We start from the raw sequence: 27,114 nt of genomic DNA on the forward strand, positions 1-27,114 counted from the left end.
ACATCCATACAACTCCAAATACATCAAAAGATTGGAGTTCTACATACATTCAACTCTAATCGAGCGACTAGTACGAGTACAATTACAAAATTCAGAAAAACTAGACTATGCTAGTCTATACAATTTTCACGCCTCGCTCGTACCCCCTGTAAGGAAAACAAATAATAAGTTGAACTAAAAGTCCAGTAAGGCTCCAAATAGTAAGTTGACCATTATTTAAAAGTGAAAGTATCAGAATAGGAAAATAGCGAGCACAACAAGTCAAGAAAATGAGCAATAACACTTCAAGTAGCAAATCTCAAGATGAGCGAATGTAAAGTTTTTTCAAAAGAAACAATAATCCAATAGACAATAATCATTTAAAAGTCTAAGGATACAGATGGTTCTCAGGAGCCAAGTTCCCATTGCTTCACCAGAGTTTGATGAAGTATTAGTTGACACTTCATCAACTTTCAAGTAAAGTAATCAGTCCAGTAGAGCACCACTTAGCTACAATCTCCGTCCACCATCCAAACCCCCTACTGGGTCCAAAATCCTCAATAAACACTGGTGGTAATACTCAAGTATACCGATTAGTCGAGAAGATAACACTCCACTCGACAACACTAGATACCCATGGTTCGTTATCTAATCGACCAATCCCTTACCGGCTCGACTCGATTAACTAGCCAGTGGGGTTTGGGTTCCCAAGAATTCGATGAGATAACATCTCCAATCGACTGAATCAAGATAAAAGTACGGAGACGGGAATGAGAGGCACCTCCCACTCGGATTGAGTGTGGTACATGCTGCCACTCCAACACTTACAAATCAAGCACAAGTATATCAAGTCAATTGCACCAATAAACAAGTACATATCACATTAAGGTAAGTGCGATAAAGTACATCCTTATCCGACCATACCAACCAAATATCATTCGATCACATTAGTCAAATATTGAAAACAAGTGTCAAATTCAATCAGGTATTTGGAAGCACTCACCAAAGATGTAGTGCTTTTACGGATCACGTTCAGGTATTACTCCTTGTCGGGAGTCCAAATCTGCGATAAAACATTGTTTAAGAGTTTTGAAATTCAACTAAAGTTCGACACTTAAACGTTTTGTTTTACGAAAATCAAGTAATTGAAACTTATTTGGGGAATATTCATATTACTCATGCTCGATTTTAAAACTTTGAAATTTTGAAACGATTAAACTTTGAAATCACCATTTGAGTCGAAGAGACGAAGAAAACGTATTTCTATTAGTCGTTACTTTCATTTTTCCAAGGGTATAAGTTTCGACCGAATTCTAGCTTACATACCTTCATGAAAGAGGATTTGAATAACCTAGACAATTCAAGCTCAATTCAACCCCAACTCTTCGCTCAAACTACAAGTGCACAAGTCTAGTCCTTGAATGAAAATTTGGGCAGCACATCCTTTGTATTTACATATTTTTTAGCCATTTATGGCTTCATTATTTTTCTTAGATCAACCCCAAAGTCACACACAAGCAATGTTACCATCATAGCGCTTCAATTAGGCTCCAAAATCATCCAATTATAATACAAATATAATAATACAACCGGAAATCAGTTTTGAAGACAAAAGGCTAAACAGCAGATTTAATATCTTATAGCATTTTGGTCACAACTGGAGCTACGTTTATCGGATTGGGATACACTTTATACCGTTTCGAAACTAAGATAAAGGATTAAAACTTTCATGAAGACAAGTCAACCCAGTTCACATTTGATCTAGGTCAAATTTGCAAATTATAGAACCAGAATTTAAATATCAGTCTGGTTGTCAGTACTGGATTTGAATGACAATAACTCAAACTACAAAATTTTGATTAAGGCGTTTTCAGTTGCGTTGGAAAGCTGAAACATAGGGCTAAAATTTTTATGTTTTGACCAAATGCTGATTTGATACGAATCAAAGTGGAAAACGAAGCCAAAAATGTGAAATCTCAAAACTGCCCGCGGAAAAAAAAACATTTGGCAGTCAGGGGTATTTCGATCATTTCACATGCTACTGTACTCCCGATTGAGTTGAAATTTTACAGGCAACTATATAACACCATTTCCTACAACTTTCATGTTTTGATCTAAGCCTAATTCGGCCTCTAACATGGACGAATGAAGCTGGTCAGAAGCAGGGCAGAATTCTCTACTACAGCTGAAAAATTCTTAGTTGGAAGCTAAAAGGCATATTAAAGCTAGAAATCTTCATATCAGCTCTTTCAAGTCTATAACAAAGCTGGATATAACCATCTCATGGCTGGAAAATGCATATCAAAGCTGGAAAATGAAACCCTAGGCTGAAATTCCATCAATCTTCATCAATCTAGGTTATCATCCATAAAACTTCTAAGATTCAAGTCATCTATACAATAAAATACAAGATAACAGAGAGAAGAAGAGATTCTTAGCTTAATACCTTCATACCTTCAAACCTCAAGGAAATACACAAAATCAAGGCTCAAAACTGCACGCGGAAAAAAAATATTTTGCAATCAAGGGTATTTCAATCATTTCACATGCTACAGTGCTCCCGATTGAGCTGAAATTTTACAGGCAGCTATATAACACCATTTCCTACAACTTTCATGTTTTGATCTAAGTTTAATTCGGCCTCTAACATGGACGAATAAAGCTGGTCAGAAGCAGAGCAAAATTCTCTACTAAAGCTAGAAAATTCTTAGTTGGAAGTTAAAAGGCATATTAAAGCTAGAAATCTTCATATCAGCTCTCTCAAGTCTATAACAAAGCTGGATATAACCATCTCATGGCTGGGAAATGCATATCAAAGCTGGAAAATAAAACCCTAGGCTGAAATTCCATCAATCTTCACCAATCTAGGTTATCATCCATAAAACTTCTAAGATTCAAGTCGTCTATCCAATAAAACGCAAGATAAGAGAGAGAAGAAGAGCTTTTTAACTTAATACCTTCATACCTTCCAACCTCAAGGAAATACACAAAATCAAGACTGCCCATGCAAAATCACTCCACCAAAAGTTTCCTTGTCACCTTGTTGCAAGTTTAATCGATTTAATTTTTGTGATTTCAATTTAAACAAGGTAAAATATAAGATGGAAATTGAAGCTCTCACTCTCTTTTTCTCCTCACTAGGTTCGGCCAACAAGGGAAGAAAATAGAGGAAAATGGAGTCAAGAAGAAGATAAGAAAGAAAGAAAAATGCTTGGTCAAAGTTTCTTATACTTCCAACAAGTGTCACCACAAGAATAATTCTCATTTTTCTTTCTTTTCCCCCTTTCTTATAGTCAATAATTTCGGCTGATTTGAGGAGATATTTAGAGTTAATTAGCTGAAATAAAGTGAGAAAATTAAGTTAATAAAGTAGTGGTCAAGTGGTGTACTCACTCGGTATCAAACGGTACATTTCGGTTCACACCGTTTTTTCTTAATTCCCACGTACTAGGGTTTTCACTTGTAATTTACTGATGATTATTACTTCTAATCATACACTTTTCTCATCTAAACCTCACTCTTAACTACCAAATTTAGTATACACTCCAAACCGGGTAATCACACTACCGAAAGACGTAAAAACCCTAGTTTACCCTAACGATGAAAGTAAAGGGGAAACTCTTCATTCTATTCTTTATTCCAACTATTAAGGGAGTAAATAAGTAGTAAATATATTATAAAGACATTTAATCAAAATAAGAGAGAATTTTAAGAAAATATTTGCGAATTTTTCAGTCATCACAGCTTATCCCCGTGCCTCGCGCGTGTTGCTCTTTCTGTTGAACTTAGACTACTCTAAGTCTCTAACTCACGGAAAGACCACAAATATACCATTTAATTAGATAGAAGGCCGAAAACATTCATTTAATAGTTGGAGGGTTAAAAATTCAACTTTTAAATAGTTTGAGAGCTATCGAGGCATTTGCCCTATATAAAAATATCTTGTATTGAGCAAGATTAAATACTGCTAATATTTTTTTCGGTCCTTTCCATTTGAAAAATTATATTACTAATATCTACATATCAACTATAGTAAAATAGCATACAATTTTATACAGAAGGGCGGGCACAAATTTCTTGCGCGGCAGGAATCGCCTTGTCTGTTCAAAGCTGTACTCCACTAGTCCACTTCCTCAGTCTTCTTGCAGAAGGCGTGCTTATTTGTTCTCGCTCTATTCATAGTTTCCATCGCCTGAACTTTCATCAAAACTGAAAAGCAAGTGTAAGTTTTCTTCTCATCTTCTCTCTGTCTACATTTTTGAGTTTATAAATTTTCGCCATTTTTTTTTCAAATCACGTTTTCTTTTTGAATGTTTTTGGGCACCAAAAAATGCAGAAGGGTTGGGTACTTCAGTTTGTTATTTAAGACATTCTCTGCCTTTTTTATTTTGTATTTATTTTTCTCTCATTTTTTGGGGAAAGCTTGAAAATGGGGGTGGGTGAGAGAAATTTGAGGAAACCCCTTAATTCTCATGCATGTTGATGGTTTTTTCAGAGGGGTTCTATAGCGTAGGGTTTGTGGTTGTTGGAGTAGATAAAGAGTGAAATCCTTGCAATGTTGCCTTTTCTGGATAGAAAGAGGCTGTTTTTGTTCTTTTATTTTTTCTTGACATTTTAAAGTTTTCTTAGCTTCTTTTTTTCTTTATGATAGTGGAATCTCTGGTAGTTTGGGGCTAAGGAAAAGGCGTTTGATTTTAATATCTTTCTGAGAAAAATGGAGAATGCAAGACCAAGAAAATTAAAAGAAATAAGAAGAAAAAATGAAAATTAGGACCTGGAATTGTTAAAATGTTGTGCTAAAATAAAAAAGTTCTGTTGCAATGTGAATTCTTTGTAATGAATTTTGCTGTTGTTTCCATTCAGAAGGAAATGCTTCTATCCTGGCTGCTGGTGAATAAAATCTGCATCCAATAATCTGATTTTGAACTCTACTCTGTACTTTACCTGTAGAAATGACTGTAATTTGGCTGATTAGGTGGATTCTGGTTCTGGTTGTGACATTAGATATCCATGTCATATATATGTAAGTTCTAGTTCTTGTAGAAGGAAAAATCTGTAGTTACCTGATTTCTCTTTCTTTTGATTATAGGGGAATTTGATACTAATGGATGCATCTGATGCCATAAAAGATTCGGGAATTGGGAGTAGCAAAGATAACTTATTTGATCAATCCTTATCGATGGATATTGATGACATTGACTTTGATGATTTCGATGACATGCTCAACTCTATAACCCTACGGGAGTTGGGTGAAGATTTCTTGAAGAAATTTTGTAAGAAGGCAGCAACTGCCTTTTTTGAACAGTATGGTTTCATTAGTCATCAAATCAATTCTTACAATAATTTCGTCAAGTATCGGATTCAAGAAGTCTTTGACTCTGTTGGTGAGATTGTGGTTGAGCCAGGGTTTGATCCTTCAAAGCGGGGTGATGGAGATTGGAAATACGCATCTATAAAGTTTGGCAAAGTCATTCTTGAGAAGCCAGACATTTGGATAGGTGAGAAGTTATTTGGAGAAGGTAAAAACGAGTATCTAAAAGTGCTTCCTCGTCATGCCCGGCTTCAGAACATGACTTATTCAGCTAGGATAAAAGTGGAGACTCATGTACAGGTATACACATTCATCTGGATTTTATAAATTCTTTAAATCCACTCTTGAAATGGTCTGGAGAGTTCCGTAGCATCTAGTTATGCTCTTTATCTTGCATGTTATTGTGTAGATAGAAGTCGATTCACACATCTTGTTATTCATTTAGAGGAACTATTATCGTATAATTTTTCCAATCATGTGCTTGTTAGATATCATCTCAAGTTTTAAACTGAAGAGTATCATTAACATTTGCTTGCATGAATCTTGTGTCTATTTTGTTGATATTGTGCATGTATCTTCCATGTGCAGGTATACACATTCACCTGGATTTTATATATTCTTTAAATCCACTCTTGAAATGGTCTGGAGAGTTACGTGGCATCTAGTTTTGCTCTTTATCTTCCATGCTATTGTGTAGGTAGAGGTCGATTCACACATCTTGTTATTCATTTATAGGAGCTATTATCGTATAATTTTTCCAATCATGCGCTTGTTAGATATCATCTCATGTTTTAAACTGAAGAGTATCGTTAACGTTTGCTTGCATGAATCTTGAGTCTATTTTGTTGATATTGTGCATGTATCTGATTCCTTATACTAAAAGGAAAATGAATATGATAATGCAACTCTTAATAGAGCTTTCTATGGTAAATGCAGACTACTGTTGCTTTAGTAGTTTCTTTACTGAGTTACTTATCAATGCTTGGAGATTATATACCTAGCTTGTCACACGTCTGTATTAGCTAGAGTTTGAACTGTTAGTGGTTGTATAAAATGTTGACGTATTCATCACAGAAGCTTGCATTTTTTCTCTGGCCTTATTTACTTTGTGATATTATTGACATATTTGTTTGGGTTATTGTTTTTCATTTTTCTCTATTAACATCTGAAAGAAGATGGAATCCCTCTATACTTAATGCGTGAAAAAAAATCGCAAATTTAGGTGAAAGATTATGTGCCGTTAATCTTTACTTGTGTTAGGAAAATTTTTGCAGTAACTCTGCATAATGCATATGAATTATTTTTAAACAGAAATAATTGATTAGCACTTGAAAGATGCTAAATTGATTGTACTAACTTGAGATTTGCTTGTGTTGTCCATTACTACTACAACACAAAATCCCTTTCCCTATGACTTCATCTTCAACAATGATCAAAGTTTTGGGGTAATCATAGTTCCTTTTTCTTCTACCACTTTTGACTTTGATATGTGTCTTCCTTTTGTTTTTGTTTTTGTTTTTATTTTTTTTTTATTTTTAAGGTCTACACCAAGAAGCTTCTAAGAAGTGACAAGGCAAAAACTGGAATGGCAGAGTATGTAGAGAATCATTGTGAAAAGGAGGAGAAGAAGGAGATCATAATTGGGAGGCTCCCTGTTATGGTGAGGTCTGAGTTATGTTGGATGAATGAAGCCGAAAAGGATGATTGCGAATTTGACCATGGTGGATATTTCATTATCAAGGGTGCTGAAAAGGTGATAACCTTGTTTTGTTCTTGTTGAATAAAGTTGTAAGTTTGTTTGTGCTAGTTGTTCAAAGCACAAAAGTTTTCCTCCATTATCAACTATTTGGAATTTAAAATCAACTATTTGGAATTTAAAATCTAGTTTTCCAAATAGTAGAAATGCCAAAATGGATAAATGGTTGTAGTTTTCCTTAAATGTTTGGTGGATAAAAATAATCTAATCCAGTTACAGCCATTTGATAATTGAAATACAAACAACTAGTTTTTGTCCTTTAACAATATTGCCAACCAAAGTTGACATGGACAACAAGCTTCTGTAAACTATCCATGGACACTTTCAGTGTTGTTTATCTCAAGGATGTAATGCTGACAAGGATGACACTCTTTAACTCACCTGGACCAGCTATAAGTCTTTGAGTCTCCAGAACCACTTCCTTGCTGATCATAATCCTGGCCATTCCCAACTCATCAACCTTAAACCACGCTTACTTGATACTAATTTGTCTGACATAATTTTCTTTTCCTCCTTTTCCCTCTTTTCAGTGAGTTGATTCCATTCTATTTTTGATAATTGAATTTTTATAAATGACATGCATAGCCCATCTAAATCGACCAAATTAACTGGGTTTAAATTGTTGCCCATTTAAAGTCATTAAGCGTTTTTAATCATCCAAATCCATTTAAGCTTTGTTTGTGTGGATATGGATTCAAATTGCCTCAATTAAAAAGTCTGAACAAAAGAGTGTATCAAAAGCAAGTGAAAATGGTGAGATGAAGGTAGCTGCTATTTGCAAAAATTAATTATTTAAGCTTGTGAAGGGCTGGACTGAGAATCTGTACTACTGCATGGAATGCAGTCATCCTCATTATTGTGCTTGGGGTTTAAGTAAAACATGCATTCTGGCTGTAGAAAGTATTAAGAGCATGCTAATCTTTGCTTTCTAGTATAAGGCCATCTATTTGTTTTGTTTTTCCTCAACTTTCCCTTCTTCATTTCTTAAACTTATGTACGTTGACAAAAAATTGCACCTACCAATTCCTTGTGTTTCATCCTTGCTTGTGAATTTTGTTTTCTGGCCAAGTAAAAATTCAAGAATTTATATCATTTCTGAGATCCAAAGCTTTTGCCAGGTGTTAGTTCTTTTAGTATAGTCATTAGCTTCTTTTGCATTGTTTATGCTTTCTAAGGACCAAGAATAATCAATTTCCCATAAAACCTTTTCAGTGAGCTTTGATTGATATTTGATTAGTCACAGCAATTTTCAGTAGTTCTTTGTAGCTTTTTCTGCTAGATATCCTGAAATGTTTTACTGCAGACATTTATTGCACAGGAGCAAATCTGCATGATAAGGCTTTGGCTGTCTCGTGTCCCAAACTGGATGGTTTCTTACCGTCCAATTGCTAAAAGGAAAAGAGTGTATCTGAAGCTAGTTAGTAATTCAAAATTTGAGAGTATCATTGGAGGAGAAAAGGTTCTTTCTGTTTATTTTGCTGTTGCTGAAATGCCCGTGTGGATACTGTTTTTTGCCCTTGGTGCATCTTCTGATAGAGAGGTGGTAGATTTGATCAATTTGGACATTGAAGACACCAAAATTGCAAATATACTTACTGAATCGATATATGATGCTGATGATAATTGTACGGACTTCCGCAGAGGTAAGAATGCTCTTGATCACGTTCATAAACTTCTGAAGAACTGTAAATTTCCTCCTGCTGAGCCTGTGGAAGAATGCATCAGAAATCTACTGTTTCCAAATTTAACTGGCTTTAAGCAGAAAGCCCGCTTCCTTGGGTACATGGTGAAGTGTCTATTGGAAGCATATACTGGCCGACGAAAGGTTGACAACCGGGATGATTTCAGAAACAAGAGATTGGAGTTGGCTTCTGAGCTGTTGGAGCGGGAGCTGAAGGTACACCTTAAACATGCTGAGAGGCGTATGGTGAAAGCTATTCAAAAAGATATCTATGGAGATCATGAACTGCGGGGCATTGAAACCTATGTGGATGCATCAATCATTTCGAATGGTCTTTCAAGAGCATTTTCAACTGGAGCATGGTCACATCCGTACAAGAAAATGGAAAGGGTTTCTGGAGTGGTCGCTACCCTTAGGCGGACAAACCCCTTGCAGATGACTGCTGACATGAGGAAAACACGGCAGCAGGTTTCATATACTGGGAGAGTTGGTGATGCTAGATATCCGTGAGAACATTAACTCAGCTAAGCTTGTTTCCTTTTCGCAAATTACTTTCAGCTTGTCATATAGTAATAGAATAGATTCTTGTCATACATTTTCTGAGAATCGGCCATAGTCTGTTGCTAAGACTGGCAAATTTAATCTAGGTGCATAATTGTTGTTGGTATTCTTGTTTATTATTATTAACATGCTATAGCGCTACCTTTATACTTTTTTTTTTGGCAGCCGGGGGGGGGGGGGGGGGGGGAGGGCAGCGACTCTGCCTTTCCACCCTCGTGGCACCTCTTAAGTACTTGCTTTGGTCTGGTGTATTATTTATATTGATGATTAAAATCGTCTTGAGTCTTGCTTTCTAAGAATCAGCCATAGTTTATTGCTGACACTGGCAAATTTAATCTAGGTGCATGATTGTTGTTGGTATTCCTGTTTATTATAATTAACATGCTATAGCACTAGCTTTATACTTTTTTTTTCGGGGTTTTTTTTGGGGGGGAGGGGGGGCGGAGACTCTCTGCCTTTCCACCCTCGTGGCACATCTTGAGTACTTGCTTTGAGTAATTGCTTTCTAAAGATCAGCCATCGTCTGTTGCTGACACTGGCAAATTTAATCTACGTGCGTGATTTTTGTTGGTATTCCTGTTTGTTATTATTAACATGCTATAGTGCTAGCTTTATACTTTTTTTTCCCCGGGGGGGGGGGGGGGGAGACTCTCTGCCTTTCCACCGTCGTGGCACCTCTTGAGTACTTGCTTTGGTCTGATGTATTATTTTGATTGATGATTAAAATTGATGATGCAGGCACCCTTCACACTGGGGAAAGATATGCTTTCTCTCTACTCCAGATGGAGAAAATTGTGGGCTTGTTAAAAACTTAGCCAGCTTGGGACTTGTCAGCACAACAGTATTGGAATCTCTTCTTGACAAATTACTTGATTGTGGTTTAAAATTATTACTAGATGATACTTCATCCTCAACACATGAAGAGCACAAGATTTTTTTGGATGGGGACTGGATTGGGACATGCAAGGATTCTGCATTATTTGTAGCAGAGCTAAAGAATAAGCGTCGGAGCAAGGAGATCCCACAGCAGGTATTTTCAATCATTTAAATTTGTTTCAAAATATTTTGGGATGCTGTTAAAACAATGACTTACATTATGCATCTGATATGCAATTGTTCAATATCATCTTAAGTTGATTTCATGCGACTATCTCAGCAAAAATATGTAGAACCTTTTTACCACGTTTTTTATTATATATCTAATGCTGTTAACTTCTTTTTAAATAACTGAAATATCTATATGTGAATAGATGCTTGAAGGTCTAAGATTTAAATGCTTGAGTTGAATGTATTGATGCAAATACTGCCTTCCCATCCCGTAAAGTTTTTTCTTGTCTAGTGGTGATTGTTGCTCAAGTCAAAGCAAGAGGCGAAAAGAAAATGAACTAACTTGACATAATATACTTGTAGATATTCCAAGTCTTCTTTTTGACACGTTTCTGTGAATCATCTCAATGTAATCAACCATTTTTTGTTATGCAGTGCTACATGTTCCCACCACCCTAGTTTTCTTGTGGTCTTCAGCGTTATGACAGTAATTTTATTTTACTTTTTGAAGTTAAACAGTAATGGAGTGAGCTTCATGTCATCCTTTAAATAAAGCAGGAATGGTTTTATTAGTCTTCTTTAGCCGCTGTTTATATATATCTCTCTCTAATGTTATACTTGTCTGAATTGTTCTGCTGTATTTACTCACAGGTGGAAATAAAGAGAGATGAAAAGCATAGAGAAATCCGTGTATTTTCTGATGCTGGAAGGGTTCTTCGTCCCCTCCTAGTTGTTGAGAATCTGAAAAGGATCAAAGATTTGAAAGGGGAGGACTGTTCTTTCCAATCTCTTTTGGACAGGGGAATCATTGAACTTATTGGACCTGAAGAGGAAGAAGATTGTGTAACTGCTTGGGAAATTGGCTTGTTGTACACAGGCAGCAAAGAGAAGCCTCCCATGAAATATACACATTGTGAACTTGACCAGTCATTCTTATTAGGTTTAAGCTGTGGAATTATCCCATTTGCTAACCATGATCATGCACGAAGGGTCTTGTACCAGTCTGAGAAGCACTCTCAACAGGCTATTGGGTTTTCCACTACAAACCCAAGTATCAGAGTTGATACAAATATCCATCAATTGTATTATCCCCAGAAGCCACTTTTCCGAACCATGCTTTCAGATTCTCTTGGAAAGCCTTCCTATCCTCGTCATAGAGGAATGCTGCCACGACCTGAATATTTTAATGGGCAATGTGCTATAGTGGCAGTTAACGTACATCTTGGTTACAATCAGGAGGATTCCTTGGTAATGAATCGTGCTTCACTAGAGCGTGGCATGTTCCGATCCGAGCATATAAGAAGCTACAAGTCAGATGTAGATGAGACGGAAAACTTGGGGAAGAGGCACAAGCCTGAGGACTTTGTAAAGTTTGGAAAGATGCCGAGTAAAATTGGACGCGTTGACAGCCTTGATGATGATGGTTTTCCATTCATTGGTGCTAGCCTCCAGACTGGTGACATAGTCATAGGTAAATATTCAGAATCAGGGACCGATCATAGTGTGAAACTAAAGCACACTGAAAAAGGCATGGTTCAGAAGGTTGTACTGTCAGCTAATGATGAGGGCAAGAACTTTGCTGTGGTATCTCTGAGGCAGGTATACTTGTTTGATATACAATTTAGGGAGTAGTATGTGGGAGGTGAAAACAATATGATTAAGTGGAATATCATTCAACTTGTGAAGCCACTTAAGTCTTTTTGCTTTTTCCTTCTGTTTTCTTTCTCCTAATAAGTTCTCTCATGATGCTAAAAGTGTAGGGGATAAATTTGCAGGCATCTTAGGGTAAACATAAAGAACTTGGAATAAAACAGAAATTTTCTTTTATCATCGGCAGGAGCTTTCCCTCATTAGCTTGTTCCTCTACTTTATAGATGAGAATATATATGCTCTGACAATAATAAACCAGTGAAAGATTCGTTTTTAACTATTAATTTGTGGTTTCGATTTGGATGTTTGCTAGCTTGTCTACTTGTGCTCAAATTTGAATTTTAGAGGAGCTTGAAATCAAAATTTTCTTTTCTGCTTATATGTTTGAATGGTAGTGGGATATGTCGAGTTGGAAAATAGTGTGTTTTTACTTTTGTTAGCATATGTAATATGGTGTGCTGTTGCTAAAATACTTACAAGTCTTCTTAGTGACCTTTTTAAGATTTTTTTATTATTCTATCTACCTTTATTCTAAGATTTTATTTTTCCAAAAAAAAAAATCAGGTTCGTTCTCCAGGTCTGGGCGACAAGTTTTCAAGCATGCATGGGCAGAAGGGTGTTCTGGGTTTCCTAGAATCTCAGGAGAATTTTCCATTTACAGCACAAGGAATAGTTCCAGATATCGTAATTAATCCACATGCATTTCCTTCACGACAAACTCCTGGGCAACTTTTAGAGGCTGCATTGGCTAAGGGAATTGCTCTAGGAGGTGCACAGAAATATGCCACACCTTTTTCAACCTTATCTGTTGATGCTATAGGAGACCAACTTCAGAGGTGATACATTAGCAATAGCCTATAAAATCATGTTATGCACAATCATTTGTATGATGTCTTTACTTTACCGTTGGTATGCCATGGTCTGTTATAGTTGTTTTAATGGGGTACACATGGCAGGCTTGGATTTTCAAGGTGGGGAAATGAGAGAATGTACAATGGGCGAACAGGTGAAATGATTCATACTATGGTTTTCATGGGTCCGACATTTTATCAACGCCTTACTCATATGGCTGAAGATAAAGTAAAATTTCGGAACACGGGACCAGTCCATCCACTCACTCGTCAGCCAGTGGCAGACAGGAAGCGGTTTGGTGGGATAAAATTTGGTGAGATGGAACGGGATTGCCTTATAGCTCATGGTGCTGCATCAAATTTGCATGAACGCCTCTTCACTCTCAGCGATTCTTCAGAGATGCATATCTGTCGCAAATGCAGGAGTATGGCCAATGTAATCCAGAGGCCAGTGTTCGGTGGCCGCAAGATTCGTGGCCCTTTCTGTCGGTTATGTGAGTCTGCAGAAGACATTGTTAGGGTGAATGTGCCTTATGGTGCCAAGTTGCTCTGTCAAGAGCTTTTCAGCATGGGCATATCTCTGAAGTTTGACACCGAGTTATGCTGAGCTTCAGTCATTTTCTTGGATGTATTGGTTATAATCCTGAATGCTTTATAAATACTTAGTTTCATAACAAGTGCATACAACGATGACATGGATTTTAAGCATTTGAATGAACATGTCTGTGCATAGAATGTTAAAAATAACTTCCAGCTCCCAAGCACAAGCAAGCAGTCAAGTTCTACCGTAGACGGACTGGTGATTTTTTGGAACTAAAGGGTGCACACCTGCTAAGCAATTTCCTTGTGTTATTGCTGGTTTGCAGTCATGTAATCCTATATGACTGGCTTATTGATCAAGCTCTGCCTGGCTATGCGAGGTTTGAGTTTCTGTGCTCCTTTTGCTTGTGAACATGTAAATATGTGGTCGAACTTGCGATGAACCATGTCTGTGCATGCTCTACTGGAGACGTTGCAAATGATTTTTCTTGGCAAAGAACAACTTCTGATCAGTAGTCTTTGCTTATGGTTGTGTTTAGCATCACTTTGGTTAAAATGTTTAAACAATAGCAATTTTGTTACTTGCAAACTTAGAGTGGTTTCTTACTAGGATAATCTCAAAGAACCTTAAGCCATTGAAGAAGCCTTTTTTCTGTTTTTCTTGACCCAGACATGTTTGTAAACGCTAACTAAATGATTCTACCAGTGGGTTTTCGTCCACAACAATTCCAATTTCGGACTCAGAGATATTAGTTTAACATGACAAAAACTGCATTGCTGCTTTTGCATACAAAAATTAACTATCATTTGTTAAATTCTCTATGTTTATATCTATATTAAAAAAAGTTTTTTAAAGTGCCATAAATTGAAACCGGCTCTATACTCTATAGGGGTGTTACCCATTTGAGCTTTGAGCCAAAATGAAAGCTACGAAGGGTTGTTGAAACTAGAGGAAGAATTTTATCAAATCTAATTAATAATATTTTATTATGTCTATTATTTTATAATTTCTTTGTTTTTCTTTTAAAATTCCTCGCCTACAACCTTGATAGATTTTGATAGGATTTTGATCTAATAAAAAGTAGGGGCTTTTCTTAGTTAAGCAAGGATTTTCTTAGTCACTAATAATAAGTTAATCCTTTTCGGGTATGAAAATTATTTCTTAATTTCTTTGGGCATGTTCATATTCAAAATGGTCCTTTTCCTTTAAGTAGTCGATACTCGAATGGGTACTTTTTAATACAGAATGGCTTCAGAAACCTTCCAAAATTTATCTATAATTTTAGCATATGAAATTGGATAAAGTAATTAATAGAAGAATTCTTGGGCAAATTTTTATTATTAGATCCTCTTCTTTCTTAATTTTATACATATTCTTTTGCACATATATTCACGTGCACACGGAACTGTGTGTGTTTATACGTGTTTGTATGTGAAGTTTTTGACAGCATTGAGGCCCCGTTTGGAAGATGAGTTTTTTGGATATTTGTCTAGAATTTTACTGTAACTTACCGTAGAAGTTTTTAAAAAAGTTTTTGAAGTGTATTTTGTTTTGAATATTTTGAAATGTATAGTTTAAAAATTTTGAAAAGTTTTTTGAAGTTACTGTAACTAAAGTTTTTAAAAAACTTGTAACAGATAAACGTGCAAACAAGTCCACCTGAATCGAGTAGCTTACCAGCAGGTTCATTCAAAACTCAAGTTCAAGTTGCGATGATCGAGTTCGAGCAATTCAAAATACCTAACGAATTCCAAGCCTAATATGTAAAACTCGAAAACTCGACGATTGCAATTGATTTTCATATGTATATATATTTGTATAAAATGTCTATTTTATTTCTTGTTTAAAATTATATAAAATATAAATTTATATTTCTTAAACTCGATTAGATTCAATCTCGAGCAAAAATTTTTAAACTCGAATCGAATTCGAGTGGAGTCATTCGAATCAATTGCATCCCCTACTTTTGACCAAATGAGAATGTGTGTGTGTGCGCGCCCTTGTTTGAGTGTTTAGTACTCACTTTAGATGTGCTAGTATATGTACTTGTTCCGTTGATATGCACATACAAAAGGGATAATTTCAGAAACCTCCCTTCAGGCTTTTCATAACTAGAAACCTAAATTACTTAGCTCTTAAAATAACTAAAACACACCAAAAACTAATCAATAAAACACACTAAAAATATGCAAATTTAACACTTATCTCGACTAACTTAGAGCTAGAAATACAGCCCCAAATCTTATTTTCAGCGTGACAATGGCCGTCAACAAGATACACAAACTATGGTACCGTTAGATTTTTAGTAGGCCAACAAATCAAAAGTACCTTTCTCATAATTGGGGGACAGAAAGTTTAGAAATCATTTATTTGAGGATCAAAGTAAGCAAACTTTCTGAATTGCAGCTTTGAGATGGATGAAGACTCAATTTACCTCAAAGCTTGTTTTTAGCTTGAATTCAACAACAAATACTGGTTTTGAGGAGGGTGAAGAATTACTCAATAGAGCGCTAGTACTTGTTAATATCAATAACAAGTATTAATTTTTGATGATATTTGTAATTTACAGTACAAGACATGTGATAACAACAACACACACATGTAAATTTGGAACAACACAACCATGCTTGGATTAAGGAATACCAATACCTAGAGACTCAATCCAGATCCAAACGAATAGGTTTTTGAATCTTTTACACAATCCTATAGACTCAATCCAGATCCGAAGAACTTTTGGGCAGTGATATGATCAATGCGTTCTTCCATCTCACCTGTCAAATAATTTTTCCAATCTCCAACCTTTCCTTTCCGAAAAAACATTTCATTTCCAACAGTCTTGAAGGTCCCGCTCTTGTTCGCTTCTAAATTGCTCAAGTTATCAAAGCTACAAAGCCCCAAAACCTCATCAACAAAACCACATGTCTCTTCCTCGGGTGAAATCGGACACCCCATGAACTCAGCTAAAAGTTTCAGATGAAAACTTGGCTTTTCCTGCAGGGCTTCATACTTCAAAAACAGGACCTTTTCAGGCTTCTCCAAGCTTTCTCTCCAGTAGCCTAAAACATGATCCCAAACTGGTCCAGAAAGGCTCACTCCCTCACAAAACATGTCGAAAAACTCTTCGAGTGAAGCTTCAGCCCCTAACTTCTTGGAGAAGTGCCAATATGAGACGAAAGTATCCTTAATATTTCTGCATAGGTAGACAATCTTGCAACCTGAATTCAGCACCGACTCGGGCAGTAGGGTAAGTGGACAGTGAGTCGAATATAGTCTTCCCAATGGACAAGAAAAGTCAGGGTTCATTTTTTCTGGTGAGCAAAAAAATTCCATGAATGGCACCAGAGAGTGAGGATTTTGCTTGAGCAAAGGATGGTTTTGGTTGATTGGATAAATCTTTCGGTTGGCTAAGGTGAACATAAGGGCCTTCAGCCATGTGGTGCCTGATTTGGGAGTGGTAATTAGTAGGAAATCAGTGTCCCGAGCTTGGAAATGGTTTTGGCATGCAATGAGCCCCGGCATCCCTTTAGGACCGAGCCAAAAGCCATTGTACTTGTACAGATAAGAAGAACCAAACCATCTCTTTCTGGGGAGGGTTGACAACAGGTTCTTGCAGTATTCTTGCATTAGTTCCTCTTGTTTTTGATCTTTTGAGCAAGGGACTAAGGATGCAGTTGTGGACATATTGGCGCTCTTAGAATTTTAACGAATCTACTTGCTCCAAGTCTCATGTCCGTCGGTGCTTTTGTAGACTATTAGATATAGCTTCACGGACTAGTGAACCATGAATGCTACTCTTTCAACATCTATATTGGTAACTACATCTATATTACCACATGCGAAGCACGTTGCATTAGCTGTAATGCACAAAAACAGGGCGGTCTCCTACTGACTTCAAGAAAACTCACTTTAATAAGCAACTCGACAATAAAAAATGGACAACAAACAAAACAAGCTCTCAGCAGGTCTGTGCCTTCTGCCTCAGCTCATGGTCTAGCTGACTCCAGCTATTGAGAATCGTTTGCAGAAAAAACCGAATATGCGGTTGTTGAAAATCTTTTTGATCGCTTCTCTCATGTCCCTTTGGGACTTTTATACACTGTATGTATAGGACTAATCCCAATTCTTTCTTTTTTATTTTTCAAGCAAATGGGAGTTAAGAAGCCAGGGGAGAGAGAGTGGGGGATTTGAACCCAAGCTTCTTCTATTTCTTGATAATTGATATTAATTAATACTAATACGGAAGTATTCAGTAAGAATGCTAAACCAAATCTACTTGATTCCTCTCTTTAACTATATATCACAGTTGTATGGAAGCATGTACAGTCCCTTCATTGATTTCTTGACTTGATCACTTTTTGTATTTAACATCACTTAATTTAACAAGGAGAAAAGTATAAATTTTTTGTTATTTATCCTACAAAAAAGGTGTACTGGTATGGCAGCACAAGCTTCTTAAGCTTTACAGATCAAGCTAATCACAAAAGGGAAAACACAAAGAAATAAAACAAAGTACAAAACAGGATGTAATATTTAAAGATAAGAAATTCAAACAAAAATTCGTGCAAACGTACTAATAGCTATAAGCATACAAACGATAATTCATTGCACTACAAAAATGAAACAAGTAATACATGATAACAGAAAAATTTAGGAATCCATCAAATTAGGCCATCTAAAATTCTAAACTGCAATGCATTCCTTTCACGAAAAAAAAGGATAAAATAAACTAAAATGAGTGGAATGCTTTCTTTATGTGTTTATAAAGCATGATAACAATTATAATAATAGGGATGGCAATGCATAGGTTGAAGTCCGATATCCGTGAGTATTAGATGGTTAATTCAATTAGACAATCGATGGATTGTTCGTCACGCTTTGATATTGACAAAGAGTTATCAACAAGCAATCTAATAGGGTTTGATAAGAGATCCTTAAAAACTCAATGTCCAATACCCAACACCTCATATGTGTGTGTGTATATATGTATGAATATGTATGTATGTACGTGTGTCTACATATATATAGATATATATATATATATATATATATATCTTTGTGTGTATGTCTTCTTAGGTTCCAATTTACTAGTCCGATAACACGTTTCTTAATTTTATGACCTAGTAATATATAACTCTAACCCGATATAAGAATATTGATTTAATCTTTCATTAAATGTTGGATTTTTCCTTTAAGTAGTCTATACTCGAATGGGTACTTTTTAACACAGAATGGATTCAGAAACCTTCCAAAATTTATCTATAATTTTAGCATATGAAATAGGACAAAGTAATTAATAGAAGAATTCTTGGACAAGTTTTTATTATTAGATCATCTTCTTTGTTAACTGGATAACATAAAGTGCAGAATTAAGTATTCAATAAATAGAATATATGACACAATAATGGATAAGGACTTACAATTCATAAAAAATGCCGACTTATGCTAGAAATTTGGGTGGGATTCAAGTACACAAAACACAAAAGAAGAAATACGACTAAAACACAAAAGACTAGAACGAATATTTGGGATTTCTAAAATCTAAGTTGAAGTATCTTAAGATTGGCCTGTAAGAGATCAAAGAGCTAGAGGACAAAGAGTCTATAACTTTTGGGCTTCTGGATTTCTGGAATCAATGCTGAGCCTGATGGCTCCGATGCTGTCTTCCTTTGCGAATGATGCTTGTGGCCTGCTCTCTCTCTCTCCTCTAGGACTTGCCCTTTCATCCTTGGTTTTGGATCCTTTTATAAATACTAGTTGTTTATGTTACTTTTTTGAATTATTGTTTCTTCTTGTTCCTGATAAGATTTTGTATTGCAGGTTGAGTCAGAAATCATCTTGTGAGCGCCAAATGCAATGTCTTTGAACTTTGAAATTTGGATGCTTTGATGTTTCTCCTGCTAAAAGTGGAGCGCAAGCCATTTAATTACTGGTTCCTGCCAAAGGTCAGTTGAAAACTTTGTGGTCTTCTTGGACTTATGGGCCATGCGTGCATTATGTTTCTGTCTCCTGATTGTACTAATGACTAGTGACTAATTAGTCTATTATTTGAAAGGCCAAGATAGATTATTGGTTGGATAATTTTTTGTAGGCTTCAAGCATGTACTATAGATTATACATCTCCTCGTCGCCAATGATGTTTGCTAATCCTTCCCCATCATTATAATCTTCATACAAACCTTGAATTTCTTGATAAATTTGTCTTAGGTGCAATTTTACTAGATCTTCTAACTGGATCTCTGCAAGAATTTTATATCAGCAAACTTCTACTCACAATATATTTTCTGGAAGTCATCTTCTAGGGCAATCGGAGGCCATTAAGAACGAGCTTCATTTTCTTCAATTCTATCATAAGTTAGCTGTTGTTCTCTCTAATGGTCAATTCGCTTTTCTAGAGTGAGATTTTTACAAACCCAAGAATAATTTTCAAAGGGTATGCTTGTTCTACTTCTATGTTCATCCAAAATAATATGATATTAAGTTGGATAGCATACTCCTTGGATAAATTCGGAACCTTTGCTAAATATTGTCGTTTCTACATATTTACACCCGTCTCGAGAAAATAAAGAATTAACTACACATGCTAATTTTCTTCCAAATTGGTTTGTCTGCTCTAAATTAGAAAAGATTGATGTATATACGAATCCATAGTCTTCAGAGTTTTTGTGGGGTAAGATTGATATTTTGTCCTTTTATGTTCTATTCTAATGGCTAATACACATCTAGGCACAAAGACACTCCACAAATGTTATAGGTTAAATGACATTTACAATTTTCTTTTTCCAAAGGAATTACTTAACATAAAGGATCAGTTCTAGGACAAGCATTGAAATTCCCGTAACATAATTCCCAAGTGAACAACATTCCTAACAGATAAAATTTGAATTTTGGGATATCTTGTAAAAATTCCTAAATTATGATCATCTTTTTAATTTCACTATTTTGGGAATTGATATGATCATTTTGAATTTCATAAGAAAGTGTTGCCAAGGTTTTTGTCGAAAGAAGGAAAATCGAACACTCATTTTGTTATTTTCTTCCGGACTAAGAGGTTTTTGAGTTTTTCTATTAATTGGTCTTTTTCTTCCTTTAACTTTCTACATCAATCATTTAACAATTCAAAATTTCTAGACATTGTTTCACAATGGCTACAGAGTTCTAACTTTATTTCTAAATTACTTTCTACGATGTTTCCATCTAGATAATCATTTACACTTCTAGTGACACAAAAATTAATTTCTATATTTTTTTCTACATGCATCTATTGCTTCTTGAAAACTGTAAAAATATTTTATACCAAGGGATTTGAAAATCTTTTGTTTGTTACAAAACTTCTATCCATTGATGATATGTTCCCGGATGATATCCTCGGAATATAGCATAATAGGAAAAGTTTTTCCCTTTTGAAGAATAATGCGTTAATGCATTTATAACTCTTACTACTTTTGATGTATCTCCTTTAGCATTCCACATAGTATCAATCAGATGTTGTTGGTTATCATCTAATGCTACATTTGTTAAAAATGGCTTAAATTTGAGATTAGTTGCTCTAATATAATTGTGAAGAAAGATTTGACCTAAGGTCAAATTCTTGCCTTCCATCTACAAAATCACAACAAACAAAGTTAGCAACTCTTCTAAATAGATAATCCGCTAAACTATTATTTTTGCCTTTTAAGTGTTCAAATGTCTCCTGATAACTATTTTCTGTTATCGTATTTACAAAATCCTGTCATCTTCTACTGCTTAATTTTTCTTATACCAAGAAGAACCTGCATCTTAGAATATATCTCGAAGAACATGATAAGATGAACCGTTAAGGGCAAACACTTAGGTAGACCCTGTTTATGTACACCATATGATCCAAATTTTGCCATACCATCTCACCAACCCAAGAATTGAAATTGTGGAAAAATTTGGGTAACATGATCTACAAGACCAAATCTACCTTAAATTTTTGCCCCATCAAGAGAGAGAAAGTGAATTGCATAGAACTCAATGGACGTAAGGGCAACTTAGGGAATTTGTACAACGTAGAAAATTTTGACATACGACATAAAAGATGATATAGCATTACACTAATCTAAAAGACATAAATCGGGTAGCAGTGGCAATGGTGAAAGGCATAAATCGAATGGAGCAAAGCACCAATTTAGCCTCCGAACTATTTTCTTAAAGTGAAAAACGCACTTTTCGTCCCCTAATATTTGGCGAATTTCTCACAATATTGTTAAAATCAGAAATTCTCACAAAACTGGTGTGATTTGAGGGGTTGTTCTCTATTAAGGGTCGCCGCAATTACGAATAGAGGCTTCCAATAAAAATAGTTTTAATTTCTATTCATTTTGGTGACAGCACTGGCTTTATGATTTCTTTTTTTTTTTTTTTGAAAAGCCTTCGCCCCTCATCTGATGAGTGGTGAAGCATGCAAAACTTTTTCCCAAACGAACACTGCAAATCAAATTTGCGACGTCAATTATCACACCGTTGTTCATGTCGCAATATGTGGCAAATTTTTTTAAAAAAAAAGTGAAACCGCAAAACTCATTTGCGGTGATAGTTTTGGTACCGTCCATCACCACGTGATCAACGGTTGTAGTTCCACCTCTTGTTATTTAAAAAAAAAAAAAACTGACGGCGACAGAACAATGGTATTGGTTGCAGCGTTAGTTTTTGGACCGTTGATCAATGGTTGGTAGAGATTTTCATTTGCCGCAAACGAGAGAAAATTAATTTTTTTAAAAAATGTAGGAGTATTAAAGTAAAACAGGCATTCTGTTTGTAGAAAGTATTAAGAGCATGCTAATCCTTGCTTGCTCGTATAAGGCTATCTGCTTGTTTTGTTTTTGTTAAATAAACTTTGGTAATGTGTTTATTGATTAGAATATGATTTTTCTAGTTTTTAATGCAATCAAGAAATTAAATTCTACGGACGTACTTGAAATTGTTTCTTGCTTAGGGAAATAGTTAACGAACATACCGTAACTATCAAGACGGTAAAAAAAATCTGATTGTCATCGCATGTTTGGTAACTATAACCTGTTTATTAATTAATAAATGAAATAATTATTGCATCGATGAGCAATTGTATGAACCATTTGTAGAGTTATATCTTTAATAGAGTTTGTTTATTCTTGATTTAAATTTAATTTGCTTTTGTTTAATTATTTTTATTTTTGTTGAGTATTTATTTTAATTTTAATCATCCACACCCCCATTTTTAGTTCTTACTTGCAAGGAAACAAAATTTTCTCCTAATCTCTGTGAAGACGATCCTACTTACCATTATATTCATTTATATATTTTCATGAGTAGAAATTTGTTATTGCACAAGCTTAACACCTGTCATTACTTTTATGAATTGGATAAAAAAAAAAAAGTTTAGGCGTATTGACACGAAGAAGTAAACGAAGATGATGCCCAGACCACAAAAGAACAATTTGAGGGTGGCAAAGGAGAAATCAAGGCTATGAAATAAAATGGCTTGGAGATGTACAAGGCTGTGAATGCCTACTTCAATGCAAATCTTGGGGCATACACAACTAAATAATCCTACCACCTATTCTTCATATGGTCAATTCATTGTTGTTGCACAAGGCCGCATGAAGAAACAAATTCTATTGCAACAACAAAATATACATCCTCCAAAATCTTTGAAGTAACTTTGTGATTTTTTTTGAAATGTCCAATTTCCACATTGTGTGAATTTCTTTCAAGCATCAATTGGCCAGGTTGATTTTTCTTTTGAGTTGAGATTGTGTTTCTTCAAGCAGTTTGTTCCTATAATATAAATTTCTTCTTTTAGGAAATTTTCATATTCTTGCAAGCTCATTTTTTTGGCTCCGTCAAGAAGAATAATTTTATGGGATAATTTCAGAAACTTCCCTTTTAGTTTAAAAAATTATACCTACCTCCCCTATTATTAGCATTTAAGTAACAATATAACAATATAGATTCAGTATGCTAAATTTGTCCTTAAAAATCCTCAAATACCCTCTCACGAATTTCTTCCACATTGCAACTATTGCTAACAGCATAACCACCATCATAACGAGATCAATAAGCCACTTCAATTTAATCCCCATATTTTTCACAATTTTGATAGCCCATCATTGCCGTCCCAAAGCTTTCCATGCAAATCAACTATGACAATTGAAGTTTGCATTTAACCTAATTTTTAGCCTCAATTTTTTTTGTTGCCTAAATTCAGTGTTTGAATTGACTAATGTCACTATCCAAACTCAATCTAAAATGGCTGCAACCTTGATGATACTAAAATAATCTAACCTACTAAGAATACCAACACGGATTAACCAAAAGTAACATTAGAGACCACATCCCGTGTCTTTAGGCAAATATGATTGCATTTTTTTATATCCCAAAATTTATTTGCACAGTTGGCATAATAGCGTAACCTTCTTCAATTCATGTTCCTTTTTCAGCTATCACTTTTATTCTTGTCTATACTCTATATCACCACCATCCTTTTCATTTCATTTAGTTTGACAATAAATCTTCCCTGGCAACTTGTCGTTTGGCCATTTCAATTTGATAACACCTACAAAAAAGGAAAACCAAAAATTTTTGATAATACTTACAAAAAAGGAAAACAAAAGAGAGAGAGAGAGAGAGAGAGAGAGAGAGAGAGAGAGAGAGAGAGAGGATCTATTTTCATAATAATGAGTATTCGAAATGTATTAAATGGTTGTATAAATGGCGGCCGTGAAAAAATAGTACTAGTGAATTATGAGATGCAGAAGAAACAATATAGGAGATAGAGTTGGATAAAGAAAATAAGTGTTTGTTTTGTGTGGCAGCCATTGCTTTAGAATGAAATACTAGTTATAGTTGTAAGATTTTTTTTTATTTGTAGGAATTATCTATAAGTGAAAGATATTATAGTCATTTTACTGCATGAAGAGAGGTTAGTACAATTATTCAAACTTGAAGGGAGGTTAGTGAAATTGTCAGAAATCTCAAGGGAGGTTTCGAAAATTATTCCTATATTTATTGCAGATAATTATTTTGGATTGCTTACCTATCCAAGTATGGAAAAATGCATATAACAACAATTACCCGGAGCTCAAAGTTTTAGCATTAGAGTTGAAAATCCTGAATAAAGATCAAAGGCTTCACTGTAGAAAGTTTAATTTTGAGTATGTCTTATGTATTTCTCATTTTCAATCTTCAATAGGGGTGCCTTCTTAGGGACAAACAAACATATTTTATCAATGACAAATATATGTACCTTGGCAAAGAAATGTACACTTGAATCAATGGGCATGTATTTTATTGTTATCCTGTCTGCCCCTATATCATTGTGTTTGTATTTAGTTGTCTTGTAAACTCTAATATGAAACTTACCAAAAGAAAGGAAGGAAAGAGTAGAGGACAAATTGTTGAACTAAAAAGTCCACGGGGTAGAGTGCTTAATTATGTTTCATTGCACTATTTCATATGATTGTGACTACACGCTATAAAATTATGAACTTGTGTAAGCATGTTTACATCTATAATATATGGGTTAAAAACAAAAAAACCCCCTGTGATAAGCCTAATACACAAAAAAGCCCCTCATGGTTTCAAAATATACAACACGACCCCTCATGCTTTGAACTAAATTGTAAAGGTGACGGAATCCGTTAAACTTAACGGAAATGGTCAAAATGACCAAAATACCCTTACATAATTAAACAAAAGACAGCTCAAAAAAATCATTTGTTTTATTTTCTAAGTAGAGAGAATTGAGAGTTAAGGGGTAGAATAGGTATATTTGATAAAAAATTATGTATAAAAAATTTTTTTTAGGTTCCAATAAGTCATTTCCGTTAAGTTTAACGGATTCCGTCACCTTTACAATTTAGTTCAAAGCATGAGGGGTCGTGTTGTATATTTTGAAACCATGGGGGACTTTTCTGTGTATTAGGGTTATCACAGGGGGCTTTTTTGTTTTTAACCCATAATTAATTTGACTCTTTTAAGATGGTTTAGAATGCAATAGTGACCTGTTTAAGTAAGAAATTTTGACATTCTTGACTACCTAGACTCAATGTGGCTGACACTTAACTTTGTATCATTTTTAGTGATAGTACTATTTTATTTTGAATGCTTCTTTTATTTGTTATGCTGGCTTGTTTTTTTTTTTTTTCTCGATTTCTATTACTAGAGAATACTTAACGTTTTGAATGGTTATGCTTAATTTGATGTATTTATAACATCCTAATTTTTTTCACTCAACAATGAAAGATTATGGTTATTTTGAAAGGTATCCTCCAAAAAAGCAAGAGAAATGCTATCACAAATATTCAAATGTTGAGCATGATATTGTTGAAGGTACCACGTTTATTGTTATAGAGTAAGTTATGATAACCACATTTTTTTTTCAAATCCATTATTGGTTTTAGTCGAAATAATATGTTCTTTAGTATGATTCAATCATTTATCATTCAATCATTTATCATTTTTTGGATTAATTGAGGTTTAATCAATACCACGTAGATACCGTTGTTAAGAGAAATAGAAACAGTGAAACATAGTAGCGTTGGCCTTTGCAAAAGAAACAGAAACCTGGCAGGGGTGGATTATCTTATAGGGATAATTTCAAAAACCTCCCTTGAGGTTTCTAACAATTTCACCCAACTCCTCTCAGGTTTAAAAAATTACACTTGCCTCCCTTGATGTTGTAAAATACCTATAATGCCCTCCATTTGGTAGACAATTTTAAATTTAAGACAATAAATTTACAAAATCCAAAAACAAAAATCTATTTTTCCATCTCTTGTCTATTTTCCCCCCCTCTCTTTTTTTAATTCATATAACCTCTTTTTATCATCTTCAATTTTATGGATATTAGCAAATTGAAATTAAAAAATTAACAGAGAGAGTAGATAATGTGCCAAATTAGAAGGAAATGAAGAGACTCATAGTAATAGAGAAATAAATAATGAAATTGATGATTAAAATAGAAAAAAGAACTAAAGATGTGGAATTTGTCATATTTTGTTTGTTGACAAGAAAAACTTATATAAAATGTCAATAATTACATAAGGATTTTTTTCCATTGGATTAGAAATTTTTTATTATTATTTTATTGTGAAGGTAGAATTTATTCTCTACTTTTGAAATATTAATATTTTTAAGGTCATAGGAGGGTTGTAATGGTAGTTCTAAATCAATTAACTGGTATTGAAAAGGTATTTGAACATTGATATTTAATTTTGGGGTATAAAATTGGTTGTCAATAGAGGTTGTGTGTGTTTTTTTTCTTTTTCTTTTGTATGGCAAATATTGACATTGTATATGCAATTTGGGATCTTTTGGATGGTTATTTGATTTTACAACTTATGTTTGGATAATTGTTAGGGATTAGACTTATTGATTTGTACAAGGTGTGGAAGAAAATGATTGAGTATACTATATTTTTCTTTCTTAGTTTTGTACAAAAAGGCAATTTAAGATTTTTGTGAGAAAATCTTTCTTATTGGACCTATATTGTTACTAAATAGTAAAAGTAGGGGAGGTATATGTAATTTTTAAAATTTGAGGGGAACTCTCTGTAATTATTAAAAATCTCAGGGGAGGTTTGTGAAATTATCCCTATCTTATAATCAATTTAATTTTGCTTGAAAGTTGATTCCAAAGCATAGACAAAGGGATGTTGTCATGTGGAGGCTCCATTTTTATTTGATGTATGAATGTGACATTATTAGATAGAGTATTCTTTCTCTCAAGGAATTGATG

General features: G+C 34.6%; 2 protein-coding genes and 1 long non-coding RNA gene across 5 annotated transcripts in view; 2 read left to right on the plus strand and 1 right to left on the minus strand.

Moving 5' to 3' along the window:
* Nucleotides 1-13,888, plus strand: part of LOC113706917 (DNA-directed RNA polymerases IV and V subunit 2) — a 50,533-nt gene extending 36,645 nt beyond the window's left edge. For 2 of the 3 annotated variants that reach the window (XM_072062984.1, XM_072062985.1), the window contains 7 exons: nucleotides 5,069-5,590; nucleotides 6,831-7,043; nucleotides 8,350-9,233; nucleotides 10,027-10,318; nucleotides 10,987-11,934; nucleotides 12,550-12,821; nucleotides 12,942-13,888. In XM_072062984.1, the coding sequence (XP_071919085.1) occupies nucleotides 5,069-5,590; nucleotides 6,831-7,043; nucleotides 8,350-9,233; nucleotides 10,027-10,318; nucleotides 10,987-11,934; nucleotides 12,550-12,821; nucleotides 12,942-13,443 (3,633 nt within the window). In that variant the 3' untranslated portion in view covers nucleotides 13,444-13,888. Of the gene's footprint in view, nucleotides 1-3,977; nucleotides 4,202-5,068; nucleotides 5,591-6,830; nucleotides 7,044-8,349; nucleotides 9,234-10,026; nucleotides 10,319-10,986; nucleotides 11,935-12,549; nucleotides 12,822-12,941 lie in introns of those variants that run through there. The other variant, XM_027228981.2, reaches the window with a different exon arrangement.
* A 1,992-nt stretch (nucleotides 13,889-15,880) lies between these two features.
* On the minus strand, nucleotides 15,881-17,242 carry LOC140013316 (cytosolic sulfotransferase 5-like). Its single transcript, XM_072062555.1, has one exon. It carries the CDS (start codon nucleotides 17,056-17,058, stop codon nucleotides 16,081-16,083), a length of 978 nt encoding a protein of 325 aa, XP_071918656.1. The 5' UTR covers nucleotides 17,059-17,242; the 3' UTR covers nucleotides 15,881-16,080.
* Nucleotides 17,243-18,886: 1,644 nt separating this feature from the next.
* On the plus strand, nucleotides 18,887-19,521 carry LOC140013261 (uncharacterized). Its single transcript, XR_011820341.1, has 2 exons — nucleotides 18,887-19,105; nucleotides 19,195-19,521. It is a non-coding gene; the product is annotated as an uncharacterized lncRNA (long non-coding RNA).
* Nucleotides 19,522-27,114: the final 7,593 nt, after the last annotated feature.

The sequence above is a fragment of the Coffea arabica genome, chromosome 8c (assembly GCF_036785885.1).
Source record: "Coffea arabica cultivar ET-39 chromosome 8c, Coffea Arabica ET-39 HiFi, whole genome shotgun sequence".
Classification (NCBI taxonomy): domain Eukaryota; kingdom Viridiplantae; phylum Streptophyta; class Magnoliopsida; order Gentianales; family Rubiaceae; genus Coffea; species Coffea arabica.

Coding starts and splice junctions, on each gene's coding strand:
- LOC140013316 (XM_072062555.1), bottom strand. CDS start 17,058: ATGTCCACAACTGCATCCTTAGTCCCTTGCTCAAAAGATCAAAAACAA.